The sequence below is a fragment of the Pelophylax lessonae genome, assembly GCF_965119305.1.
Source record: "Pelophylax lessonae genome assembly, chromosome: 1".
Taxonomy (NCBI): domain Eukaryota; kingdom Metazoa; phylum Chordata; class Amphibia; order Anura; family Ranidae; genus Pelophylax; species Pelophylax lessonae.
In genome coordinates, this window is record NC_138768.1 from 317,738,443 (window position 1) to 317,751,809 (window position 13,367).

At 43.2% G+C, this 13,367-nt stretch overlaps 1 protein-coding gene across 2 annotated transcripts in view; it reads left to right on the forward strand.

The window, feature by feature from the left end:
• Positions 1 to 11,304, forward strand: part of CHD8 (chromodomain helicase DNA binding protein 8) — a 203,247-nt gene extending 191,943 nt beyond the window's left edge. For both annotated transcript variants that reach the window (XM_082243977.1, XM_082243978.1), the window contains exons 36-38: positions 3,405 to 3,551; positions 7,485 to 7,601; positions 10,194 to 11,304. In XM_082243977.1, coding sequence (XP_082100103.1) covers positions 3,405 to 3,551; positions 7,485 to 7,601; positions 10,194 to 10,598 — 669 coding nt within the window. In that variant the 3' untranslated portion in view covers positions 10,599 to 11,304. The remainder of the gene's footprint in view (positions 1 to 3,404; positions 3,552 to 7,484; positions 7,602 to 10,193) is intronic.
• Positions 11,305 to 13,367: the final 2,063 nt, after the last annotated feature.

Genomic DNA, 13,367 nt, shown 5'->3' on the forward strand with positions numbered 1-13,367 from the left:
GGACGCCTGGTTCAGATTCTATCAGCGCCAGTGGTCCTAGAAATTCTAGGCTGGCCTCCTCAAGCCGGCCTGGCCGACTTGGACATGCTAGTCGCAGACGTTCCGTGGGAACTTCGTCTCAGGGAGTGTCTGTGGTCTCAAGGACCAATTTACCATCATGCTTTACAGTCGCTGGTTTTAATGGCCTGGCGATTGAGACCCAAGTACTGAAGGACAGAGGTTTGTCTACTTCAGTCATTCCTACCCTTATTAAAGCAAGGAAAGCGACTTCCAGCAAGGTCTATTATCACACATGGAAGACTTATATTACGTGGTGCGAATCTTTAGGATTTCCTCCACGTACCTATTCGGTGACTCGAATATTGGCCTTTTTGCAACAAGGGGTTGAGCAGAAGCTAGCCTTGAGCACCATCAAGGGTCAAGTTTCAGCATTAGCAATCTTCTTTCAGAAGCCTTTAGCTACCAAGTCCTTGGTGCGGAATTTCATCCAGGGGGTGCGGCACCTGGCTCCACCAGTCCGCGCGCCCTTACCGCCCTGGGATCTTAATTTGGTTTTGTCGGTTCTACAGAAACCTCCCTTTGAAAACATCAGGGAGATTCCCTTGCTTACTTTATCCCAGAAGATGGCCTTCTTGGTGGCTATTACTTCTGCTCGCAGGGTGTCAGAACTGGCTGCATTATCATGCCAGTCCCCATACCTAGTGATTCATAGGGATAAGGTAGTATTTCATCCTAAGCCATCTTTTCTTCCTAAGGTGGTTTCAGATTTTCATCTGAATGAAGATATTGTACTACCTTCCTTGTGTCCTCAGCCCAAGCATCATCGGGAACATGCGTTGCATTCCTTAGATGTGGTTCGGGCAATCAGGGTATACCTGAAAGCTACGGAATCACTCCTTAAGACGGATTCACTTTTTGTGATCACGGATGGCCCCAGAAAGGGTTTGCCTGCATCTGCCGCGACCATTGCCAAATGGATTAGACAAACGGTGGTACAGGCTTATTCTATTAAGGGTCAGAGTCCTCCGTTCCCTGTTAGGGCGCACTCCACTCGAGCGCTCAGTACTTCCTGGGCCTTTCGCCATCAGGCGTCAGTGGTCCAGGTATGTAAGGCGGCCACCTGGTCGTCGGTACATACCTTTACAAAATTCTATAAAATTGATGTGACGGCATCGGCGGATGCCTCATTTGGCCGCAAGGTTTTGCAGGCCGCAATTTGAGGAGACCGGTGGTCTACCTCGAGGGTTTTTTTTTTCTGTTTGGAAAAAAAAAATAAAAAATTTTTCTCTTTTTTGTTGAGTCTCATCATTAAGGATGAGCATTGTAAACTTCTAGTTGGCACCGGTTGGGCCTTCTAGATTGGGATTTGATTTTCATTTTCCCACCCTTCATTTGTGATACTGCTCTGGGACGTCCCGAAGGTGCTGTATCACCGAGGACTACGTCTGTCAATGAGCGCTAGAGAAAAATGGATTTTTGTAAAATCTTACCGTAAAATCCTTTTCTCTTAGCTCATTGACAGACGTAGTCCCCGCCCCTCTGTTTTTTGAGTTGGGTTGGGTTAAAATCTCTAAAGACTGCTTTTTCACATAACTGATTTGCTGAGGCAGAGAGAGAGAGGATATACCCTCTGGGACTGCCCCTAGGGTGTGGCCAGAGCTTTTTAATTTCCTGTCTAGTCCTGCTCCTGTGGAGGCAACATAACCCGAAGGTGCTGTATCACCGAGGACTACGTCTGTCAATGAGAAAAGGATTTTACGGTAAGATTTTACAAAAATCCATTTTTTTTTTTTTTTACTATCCAATAGTATTACAGGAGGGAGAACAGGATTTTCATTAAGAAGAATCTTAAAATAGGCTGAAGTTCTGCTTTAAGTACTATTAAGGATCTGGTGTTGGCCTAGTCCACTCATTTCAAAAAACCTCTTGCTTTGCTTTCCCTTATAAAACCTTTATTCAATGTGTTTCCCAGATCAAACCACCCTTACAAACACCCTGTGTTTCCTTGGGACCCTCAGTTTGGTTCTCTCTGTCTTGTAGAAACCACGCTTTGACCCCCATCTGTAAAACAGCCACCTTGGTGGCTTTCACGTTTTCTTCACAAGCTTAAGGTCTAGCGCCCAAGACCTTCCTTTCTTCCTAAAGGTGGTATCCTCCTCCTACCTCAGTAAAGACCTAATTCTTTTTCTTGTGCCTTGCTCTTAGCCACCTAAGGGAAATTGCTTAGAATGGAGATGTCTGTTGTTGGGCCTGTCGGAACAGTTCTGTTTGCCTTGTTTTTGCACACCCTCCTCATATATTGCTTGGTGACATCCCAGGGTCTTTAAATATCAAGCCTGTGTCCTCTACTGTACAACTAAAATAAAGGAATTTTTTCTTACCTGTAAATTCCATAATCGTGAAAGTACAAGGCACAGGCCACCCTCTTCTCTGTTCCTGCATTACTTTAACAGAGTTGGGGGTGGGGGGGGGGGGGTGCCCGCCCAGGGGCCATGTCCTCAAAACCTTTGCCAGTGTCCAATTATCTGAAGTAACCAGCCCATGACCCAGGATCTGTGAATATCCAGCCTGTGTCCTGTACTGTATTCCAAGATATGTAATTTTACAGGTAAGTACATTTTTTTTTCCCCATCACCTGACAGGGCCACTTGAAGGATGGACTAGAATGGGCTATTCTTTTTGACATATCGGAAAAGGGAGTGTCATTGTAGTCAATCTGGGATATGATGAGGGCTTGTGCTAGCATTTAAGTGTTTTGTGTCAAAAGGGAAAAATTTGTATGCGATTTTAACCCAATTGTGGGATTTAAGGGCTGTCTAGCTGCTGTGTGCCCCTTCCAGCATTGTAGTGCCTCAGGGGCTACAGGCGCAGCATCTAGCACCATTGCCTGATACCTGTCAAAGTCTAAGGTAGGCAACAGTTGGATGGAGCTGAGCGCTGTACTAATTGGTTCCATAGACTGACAGCCTGTAGGTCACAAATGCTTCTCCTAGGCACACTTAAATGCAGAGATGGAGACACAGCAGCTAGACAGCCCCATGAGCAAGAGGCTTTATGGGAATGCATAATCAAGTGTTACATCTGGAGCTGAAGGATAGTTTTGAGTATTTTCTGCATATACTGTGAGTGTTATTTAAAACCAAAGCCTAGCTTTACATGGGAAAATGTTCAAGAACCAAGCCTTGTGGTATGCTGACAGAGTGGAAACATTAAAAGTTTATTAAGAAAGGTGCAAGGAAATCAAGAAACATGCAGGACACCCAAAGAAGAGACATTCGAGTAGGTTGGAGTAGTAAATAGCGGTAAACTAAGGACAGATTGAAAATATAAAGTAAAAGTGAAGTAGTTTGTCTTCTCTATATTCATTCAAGTAATTATTCACTAATGGCTTTCTCTTTTTTCAGATGGATTTAGATATGGATGCTCGAATTCCAGTTGTAAATCAGAGGGATGGCACTGTGCTGCTTGGAGAGGAAGCCCCCAAGCGCTGCCAATTACACGAGTGGTTACACAGGCATCCTGGCTTTATTGTGGATCCCCGATTTCTAGCGGTATGAAATAAATTAAAGCTATGCTTGTAATAAACATACTTGGATTTATTGCTGTTCTGACATGCAAAGGGAAGTTTCAGATAGGCATATTGCTTTAAGTTGTAAATGAACTCCAACAATACATTTTTTTTCTTGTTTTTGCAAAAAATTAAATGTTTTTTTCAGTGAGATATCTTGTGAGCTGATAACTTCCAGTACTCTCTACCTCTGAACATTTATCAGTTAGCATTGTTCCCTGCTAACTCCATGGACTACAAATCACCTCCTACTGTTATAATAAAAAGAGGGAGGTGTCATGTAGTCATAGCACACTCCCTGTCCTAGGGTGATAGCGCTGCTCAGTACGGTTGTCACTCTGACAGGAACTGAATTATCGGCAAGATCAACGGGTTAAAATTAAACAAATGTAGTCGCCACATCTAAAGACAGGTAAGCTGCAATACTTTTGGTCTTGGGTATAGATGCACATTTAATTCTATTTTATGTTTTGGCTTAAACTACATAGCATAAATCTGTATGACCAATGTATTTGTACAACTGTCCTCTTTTTGTGGATTTTGAAAAAAATTGAACAACCAACCTCCTTTTTGAGGTGCCCGTTCACACTGCCTGTACACAGTTTGGTTTTTAGCATGCGGCAGCTGTTAGTTTTGGGTTGCAATGAGGCATAGTAGAGGGTGTTGTGATGTGTTTAGCTAATCGGTTTCCTTTTTTTTTTTTTTCTGTATTTGAAGCGCACTAAGTAACACTTCATTCATCTTTCTGCACCGCAGCCTTGTATGTTGTATTTGTGTGCAGTGACGTGTGGTGCCTACCTGTGTGCTGCCGTAAAATGCAGCATGTCTTGCATTTTACTGCAGCTAACTGCACCTCACCTCCAGGTTGCACTGCACGTGGGGCGCATAGAAAACAGTGGAAACACCAGTGCAGAAAAATGCCAGTCACTTCTTTATTCCATTTTAGTGCCTGAGTGAAGTTTTTTGATGCTGAATACCTTTTTATAGGCAAATATGTCTTTATTCATTTTACAAAATAACAAGGAAAGACTGTATCACTTCCAAGTAAAAAGCAGCCATACCCATTAGGCCTAATCATACGTAGTTAAAGTATTACACAATTAAGGGCAAAAGCTAACTGGTTAGTGCATGTACTTCTTAATTAGGCTGACCACTTGTTTTCTTTATAACGAATAAAGCCGCAGCCCAAAGTAACAGAAGGCACTGAATACCTTTTTAACATGCTTCTGGGCTTCCACTATAAATTATCCTCCCTGCAAATTCCCTATCTAGAAAGCAAGATTTTAATCCCATTTCCACAGCAGCTTGCTCAATAGATTACTCTGATCCCCGTGGGCATACTGCGCAGTGCCCATGGATAACCTGGCAGGTGAGATCAAATAATCACCATTATTTAACCAATTATTTTGATCACTGAGAGGGCAGAGTCAATCACATTACCTACAGTTGAGGAGAGGAGATCAGTATGACAGGCAGTCAGTAAAAAAACACGGTTAACAGTTTTTTTTTTTTTTATTATTAAGTGTTCTTGCATGGCAAGACCACTTACTGTTATCTCACATATATATTCTTATTATAGCCAAATTTACCACCCCAACTCCTCCCACAGTTTTTACACTACATAGACAGTAATATACTGAAACATGCAGATTGTTCCCGACATCACACCGCTAGCTTCGCCTGATGCGTTTCCCCTTAGAAAGCGTCATCTGGGACTGGAGGCCTGGTGATTGGCCTGCCAATCACTGCCCCCTACCCAAGCTCAAACTCCCCAGTCTCACCCCTGCAACCTGTGTTGGCTTCAGTGTTTTGGCCTCACCAATTCTCATAATATCCCTATTATGTGACACTAAGGCAACCCCCTGTGGAGAAAACCATGGTCTTTGGTTGACACTGTCTTTCTGAGGGTCAGAATACTTCCACGATTCAGCTGGATCTTGTTTTATCAGGATACTAGAATCCTTTCATCACCTGAATGCCCTTCTGGTGATTTTTCTTTGCATTTACCCAAGGGCCTGTTCAGACTCATGAGGGTCACTCCACAGACTTTGATTCATCATTGGATATAGAAAGTCAGCATCTTTTATTGTGGTACACCTGCAACATTCAGGATATACAGGTTATTTTTACTAAATAATTTTTCCCTTAGGATTTGCCCCAGGGGGCCTTGTTCTTATAGATGGGATTTGGGTTAAGTTTTACATACTTCTGACTAAGTCATTCTTAGGGGTTTTCCTGGGTAGTCCTTGTTCTCAACGACATCTGCCTTGGCATCTGCCTTAGCAGCCCTTCCAGACATAACCACCTTTTCTCACTTGGATCTCGGGATCTGGAGTTGAGACTAAAGCCTTGTACACACGCAACGAATTTCCGCCGACCGGTCGTCCGTCTTTTGTCCAGAGTGCGTGTCTGTTGGTTGGAATGTGCTCTAGACTGCACACGAAATTTCCCATATGACAGAATTCTACTTCAGAAGTGATGTCATGTGTTGGATTGCTTTCTATGTGTTCTTTCATCTCTGAGCATGCCTAGTCTTGCTCATAAGATTTTTCCCCATCGAAATCTGTACTAATGAGACGAAAATCGGACGTGTGTTGACGGTCGACAAAAATTATATAGCCTGCACACCAGGATTTTTTCGGTCGGAGTCGGTTGTCGGAAGCACCATACTAACAAGCCGAAAATCGGCAGATCGGTCGTCGGACGAAATTTCCCAGCCAAATTTCTTCTCGTGTGTACGGGGCTTTAGTCTTCTCTAAGCCAGGGTGTATCTGGTCTTCCCTTAGTAGGACAGGGTCTGTTTTCCCTTCTCCGTCTTCGTCTTGGAGAAGAGTTCTTTCTCCATATTGACAGCTTTTTAGCATGTAGAGTCCTTCCCTGTTGGGATTTTTTTTGTTATACACTATCTGGTTGGATCAAGTAGTCCGGTTTCCACATTAGATTTTAGAGGTCAGATTTCCCTCCCATGTTGTGTCGTTCCTCACTAGTTTGTAAATATTTTCTTGAGCCTGTTAGCAGTTTACTGTTGGAATCCAACACAGGTGGACCGCTCTAGGTAGAGTATGATTCAGGTGCAGGTCGGATCCGCCATCCAGATGAATAATCAAACATAGAAATAAGGTGACCACACTCCGAAAATTGAAATCAAAAAAGAGTAAGTCTTGCCAGTCTTTTTGATGCCTGTGATGAAGAATAAAATTACTCCTTTTTTATTTCAATTTTTGGAGTGCGGTCACCTTTTTTCTATGTTTGATTATTCATCTGGATAGCAGTTTACTGTTGTCCACTCCTCAGATGGATTACTTATGAACGTCGGTACATGACAGTATACGTCTTTCTGTGTCTCTCAATGATAGTGAAAGAAAATAATTTTTGTAATTACCATGCTCTCGGTTCGTCTGCCAACAACTGAAGCATGCTGGGAGTAGGAGGGGTTATCCTGGGCAGGCTTTTAGAATTTATATGGCAGTTTCCAATCCCGCTGTAGGCGGCAGCATAACCTGACAGTATGACATTGTGTTCCTTAGTGGATGCCAAGAAAAAAAATCCTGGTTGTTAGGGATATTTTATTCATCAATGAATTACAGCCATTGTACTAGAAAATATCTACTGTTCACCATACAGGTCAATACAAGTAGTAATTATACAAAACTTTTTGCACATTAAACAAACTAAAACTACATTTTTAGCATTTTTTGTTATTTTCTGTGTATAATAAAAAAAAAAAATTCATTCAGGGTATTTTTAATACAAATGGTTAAATAAAATGGTTACATTTAAATTATTTGTTGTTAAAACCCCATATGGCTTTTGATAACCTTCTCTACATTTGTTAGAAGCGTAACTAGAAAACTCTAAGGCCAAATTTGGATTGTCTCTCAAAAATAAGTTCTGCTTATGTGTTAACTATCCACAGTACATGGAGGACCGAAGGAAACGCAAGAAACACAAGAGTAAAAAATCCAAATCCTCTTCGGTAGCACTTGGTATTTTAGGCACTATGCAGACCTCCCACCATCACAATGGGAAAAAGGTAAGCAGTTTGGTTGTTGTATAATAATGGTACAATTTAGCTGTGTATAGATAAAGCAAGATTTTGCAGTGCAAGCCCCTGATTCTTTTGGTAATGTTTAGTGGTTGCTCTTTGTTTCTATCCTTTCACAGAGTATGGTTAATATTAGGGTTGCACCGATACCACGTTTTTAGGTATGAGTAGGGATACTTTCGGTCAAGTACCCGCCGAAACCGAGTACTGATACTTTGTGGTGTGATTTGCGTCAATACAAAAAAAATTTGCTCAAATTGCACTGCAAAGAATCACGTGATTTAAATAGAAATGCAGAATGATTCCTGTCAGAATCTCATGCAATTTCACCTTCCGCTCCTGTGTTTGTCTAGAAAGTGATTAAAGCACCATCTAGTCAGTTTAAACAATGTTACAATGTTAGAACTCACAGCACAGGTGAAGCTTGTGAGCCTTGATGCAAAATTTGACCTGGGCCCCCACTACCACCCACTGCTTCTAATGTGTGCTGAGATACTCCCACCGCTCACCAAATTATAGTAGCTGTAGTATGGCTGTTTTATCTTTCGCTCCTGCTTCCAGCTGCATGTGCACACAAGGGTGGGGGACCGACCAGGCCACATTCGGAGTTGCTGGGAGAAAGTGGTGGGGTTGTATGTAAAAGAGGAAACTGAATGGGCATGGCCCAGGCTGGATGGGACCTCTAACTTCTAGATTCACATACAAGCCCACTGCTTTCACCCGGCAGCTCAGTGTATGGCCTACCTGCCCCCCGCTAATGATACATGCCGTCCTGCCTCCTCCTGGTAATAACAGTTGACCTCCTCCTGTAAAGAGAGAATACTCCCCCCCCCCCCCCACTCCCCCCTCCTGGTAATGACCCATGCCCCCCACCCCCACCAGGCAATGACCGATGAGCCCCCCCTGGCAGTGACAGATGCTGAACCCCCCCAACCCTCCCACCAGGCAGTGACAGATCCCCCCCCCCCCCCCAGTTTATCCACTTCCCGCAAACCAACGTACCTGTATGTTGGCTTGCAGAAGTGGTTGTGCCAGGACCCAGTACCTTTTTTTTTTTTTTTTTGTTTTATTTTTTTAGACCCAGCGGTCGGCTTTGAGGGTATAACAGGCGATGGTGCTCTCGGCCGTCATTTTGAATACTTTAAAGTGCAGAGGAGGGGTTACGGGTTTTTTAGACCCCCCGATCCCTCCATAAAGAGTACCCATTACTGTCAGAAGGGATGTTTACATCCGTTGTGACAGCAATAAAAGTTATGATTATTTATAAATTTCTTTAAACCGTGCTAAAAATAAAAAAATAAATATAAATATAAATTTAAAGCACCCCCGTCGCCGTAAGCTCGCGCGTGAAAGTAAACGCATAAGTAAGCCGCGCCATAAATAAAAACCGTGTTCCAACCACACGTGAGGTATTGCTGTGATCCCCGAGCGAGAGCAATAATTCTAGAAAAAGACCTCCTCTGTAACTTTAAACTGGTAACCGTTAAAATTTTTTAAATCCTCACCTATGGAGATTTTTACGTGTTGTAGTTTGTCGCCATTTCACAAGTGTGCGGAATTTTAAACTGTAACATATTAGGTATCTATTTATTTGACATGACATCAACTTTCGCAATATACAAAAAACTTGGGCTAACTTTACTGTTTAGTTTTTTTTTTTTAAATGCAGTGAAATTTTATTTTTTCCCCAAAAAATTGCGTTTGAAAGACCGCTGCGCAAATACTGCGTGACAAAAAATATTGCAACGACCGCCATTTTATTCTCCAGAGTCTTAAGTAATTTTCTAGCAAAAAATACTGATTTTTAACTTGTAAGCAACATGTGTCAGAAATAAGCTTGGTCCTTAAGTGGTTAATGACTGAAGACCACCTTTCCCTTCACCAGCCACCTCCCCAACAGTTAATGACTGATGCCCCCACCAGGTAATGACAGATGACCCCCCTCCCTCCCCCCCACCAGGTAATGGCAAATTATCCCCCCCACTAGGTATTGATAGATCCCACCCCCCACTAGGTAATTACGGATTCCCCAACCAGCACTCCCTCTGCTCATCCTGCTTACACTAACCCCGTACAATCTGCAGCCCCTTAGGAGGTGTTCCGGAATTTATGTAAGGATTTTTTCAGCGGATATTTTTTGGTAGGGCGGAATGGTGTGCATCTCTGTTCACGGATCTGATGATCAACTTGTCTCATTTAGACAGCGGTTCTGCCTCGGAGACAGTCCTCCTCTTCTTCCTCTTCCATTTTCTTGTCTCAGGCTGGCCGATCTATCCTCCCTCTGCTTGCTATCTTCTGATCTCCTCTCAGGATGTGAACATTTTTTAAACTGCCCACTAGATGGCACTAATCCCTTTCAACACACACAGCACCACAAAGTATTGGTTACAGTATCGGCAGCATTTGGGCGAATACCAATACTAGGCTGAAATGCCTGGTATTGGCAGGGATACTGGTATCGGTGCATCCCTAGTTAATGGACTTCAGATTATTGGGGTTTCTAAGGTATGTTAAGGTTGTAGATTTCCACTGACCTTTTAATCAATTTCTCTTTTTTTTTTTTTCCCCCCCACTGTTTAGTCTTCACTCACAGAGAATACATTTGACACTTCACACCTGCCGACAGCTGCTAAGAAGAGGAAGAAACGTCCTCCCTCCAAGCTAATTTTGCCATCAGCACTGCATGGTGCTGGTGACACTTCTCATTCCTTCTCCCGGGACCCTAAACCAGAACCTAGTGCTAATACTCTGCGGGCCATGTATGGAGCAGCTGGAGAGGGAATGCTGCATCAATCTGGACTTGCTGGCCTGACAATACCTCGTTACCACCCTTTGCACGCATCTTCTGCAAGCAGAATTCAAGGACCTACTTTTGGTGATGATTTATCGGGTTATGAGCCCCAACAGCAACACTTTTCTCTGCTTGATGACCCTATGATGCCAGCAAACTCTTCCTCCAGCGGTGATGAATTGGACAGACCTTGATAGGACCCTCCCCCTAGTGGGAATCATGAACAACCCACAGAGATGCAGGGCCAAACCCTCTTTATAGAGACGTTGTTCTGCCTTGTCACCAGTAGCCTGTTTTTTTTTTGTTTTTCTTTTTCCCACCCAATTTCTGGACTCCGTGGCTTATTCAACTTCTATGTTCCAGGATCCATTGCGGCAGGATATACGCAGGATCAGAGAGGACAAAAGAATGAGGCTTTTGACTTTTTTTTTTTTTTTTTTCTATTAAATTAATATTATTAACTATATTGCTGGAAGGGGCCTTGCACCACACTCTAGCGCAAAACAGGTTCTGGGACAATATGAAAGTCTTACAGTGCAATAAGGCACTTCAGGATCTGGGTGACAAGGTTCCAATTCCATTTTGGGTTCTCCACTATTCACTCAACCCTGATGTGCATCAATCCCATAGGTCACTGGTATAGGAATGACAGGGCTTGGATACGTTGCAGTAAGGTTACTGCACCCTGCGATTCTGCATAGGGCAGATGGAATTCTTTGCAAAACAGAGCAAATCATGTGCAAAATATGTATGAGGGAGGGAACGGACACTGTGTGTGTGTACATGTGGGACCTGACACTGAGGAGCAGAATCTGTGTTTTCTAGGGTGCAGGGTGTGAGGCTGCCAGCCTTCACATTTTCCCTCAGTCATATGTGAAATGAATAAACTCCTTGATTTAATATACTGTGTCTTTTCCGCAGCTGTGGAAATGAAATGCTCTTTTCTTTTTATCCTTACTCTAGTTGTAAGACCGCATGCAAATGTCAAGTTGAAATTTTGGAAAAAGTGGGGAATGGGTTGGGTTTATTACTGTATGTACTTGTTGGGAAGATTTCCCCCTTCAATTTCTGTCCTGACAAATATCACCTGAGAGTAATGAGAAGGGTAGAGAAAAATGCTTATGGGTTTGTTTTAGGTTAGCTTAAAACCAGTACAAGGCCTTGTTCACACCTGTGCACTTTGTCCTGCTAAAACGCACATTTCCAGCATGTCAAAAGTGCATAAAAAATAGTCCCCTTTAAATGCAATGAACTGTACACATCTGTGGGCTGTGGGTTTTTTTTTTTTTTTTTTTACAGTGGGTTGTGCTTGTGTGCAGCATCTTCAGTGCCCTGTTTGAAAAACGCACCTTCTATTCTAGTCAATGAAAGCCCACCAAAACGTGTGTTTTTGGAGTCACATATCCATTTTTCACAGTTGACTGGGGGGGAAACGCATGCAAAATGCATTATGCATTGCACTGTATTTTAACGCAATGCATTAAAATTTTTTACAACGCACAATTGTGAATGAGCTCTAAGACAACCTTTCTGTTTACATAGGATACATAGGGCAGGAGACTGTTAAACCATAAAGGATATTATGTTAAGTGTAACATTTATAAAGCAAAGGCTAGAATGTTCACTTTAATGTTCAATTACCACTACAAGAGCAAAATAACATTCTAATTAAGTGAAGGAAGGTGTTGCTTATGTTGCTAACAGGGTTACCTGACATTAATTTCTAACAATACAAACGATAAATCCATTTTCTTAATTGTACTTTAACAGGACACTGGATCTCATTCTTAGACCATGGGTTATATGTTGCTGCCTTCGGATGATTTGGCACTGCCAAACAACGCCATGAAGCATAGCTCTAATATAAATGCTTTGTTTTTTGCTAGTGTCCTAAGGAGATGGAAGTTTTCTCTTTGCTATAAGAGAAGCAAACCACTTTCCTTTTTTCCTTTTTAATATTTTATTTAGGGCTCTTTTTTTTTTTTTTTTGTGCTGCTTTCCAGATCAGTTTACTCTGACAAACCTTGGGGGACCCACTCGGAACCCAATGGAAAGAAAATGAAAGACCAGCCTGTAAGGTTGCTCCATTCACTGAATACCACATTTGGCACTCACTTTGGCATGATGTGCAACACATTGAGTTAGCCACAGGATGCTATACATCTCCAGGGCTAGGCCACTACTGTCTGGTGTGACTCAGTCCCTGAGGAGCCCACCAGAGGGTGAAGATGTGTAAAGGGTTTGCCTCTGCTATCCATTCTCAACTGGCTGGGTGGATGGCAGTAGTTTGGGGCTTTAGTCAAGTGTGCTGTTTGCACTCCACTCCATTAGGGGCTAATTGAGAAGTACTAGCTGCTACCTATTCAGTTGCAGGCAGCTCCTTTGCAGCCTTTTTCCTACCCGTCAGTAGCAGGCACATATTAAATTCCTTCACACCATGTTTCAGAGATTGACTGGCAAGACACATTACAGTGATCCTTGGATGTACTGGGCCCCTCTGCCTACAGTGACTGATCACAGAAGCTGCAACCTGCGGTGTACTGAGGGGGGGTTTAGGGTCCTCTTCTTGGAAGATTCAAGTATTAATAGCTGTCCAGCCCCCGCTGAGCCGACGGATGAAAGCTCCGTCTCCGCTTGCAGTGCGGAGAGGGAGGTGTCACAGCTCCCGCTGCTTTCTATGGGTGATCGTCTGTCCGCTCTCATCCGATCCAATCCCTGAACAGATGAAAAAATAGGGTTTCCATCCGTCCGGATTTCACGGACCGGATCGGATACAGATGGCAGCGGGTGTCAGCGGAGGTGTCTCCGCTGACATCCGCTGCCCCATAGAGCTGCATGGAGGATCCGATCAGATCTGCCTAAAAAACGGACAGGCAGATCTGATCGGTTCGCCCGTGTGAAAGAGCCCTAATGCAGGAAAGTATTTAATACCCCTCCCAAATAGTCCTACCTCATTGAGAAGG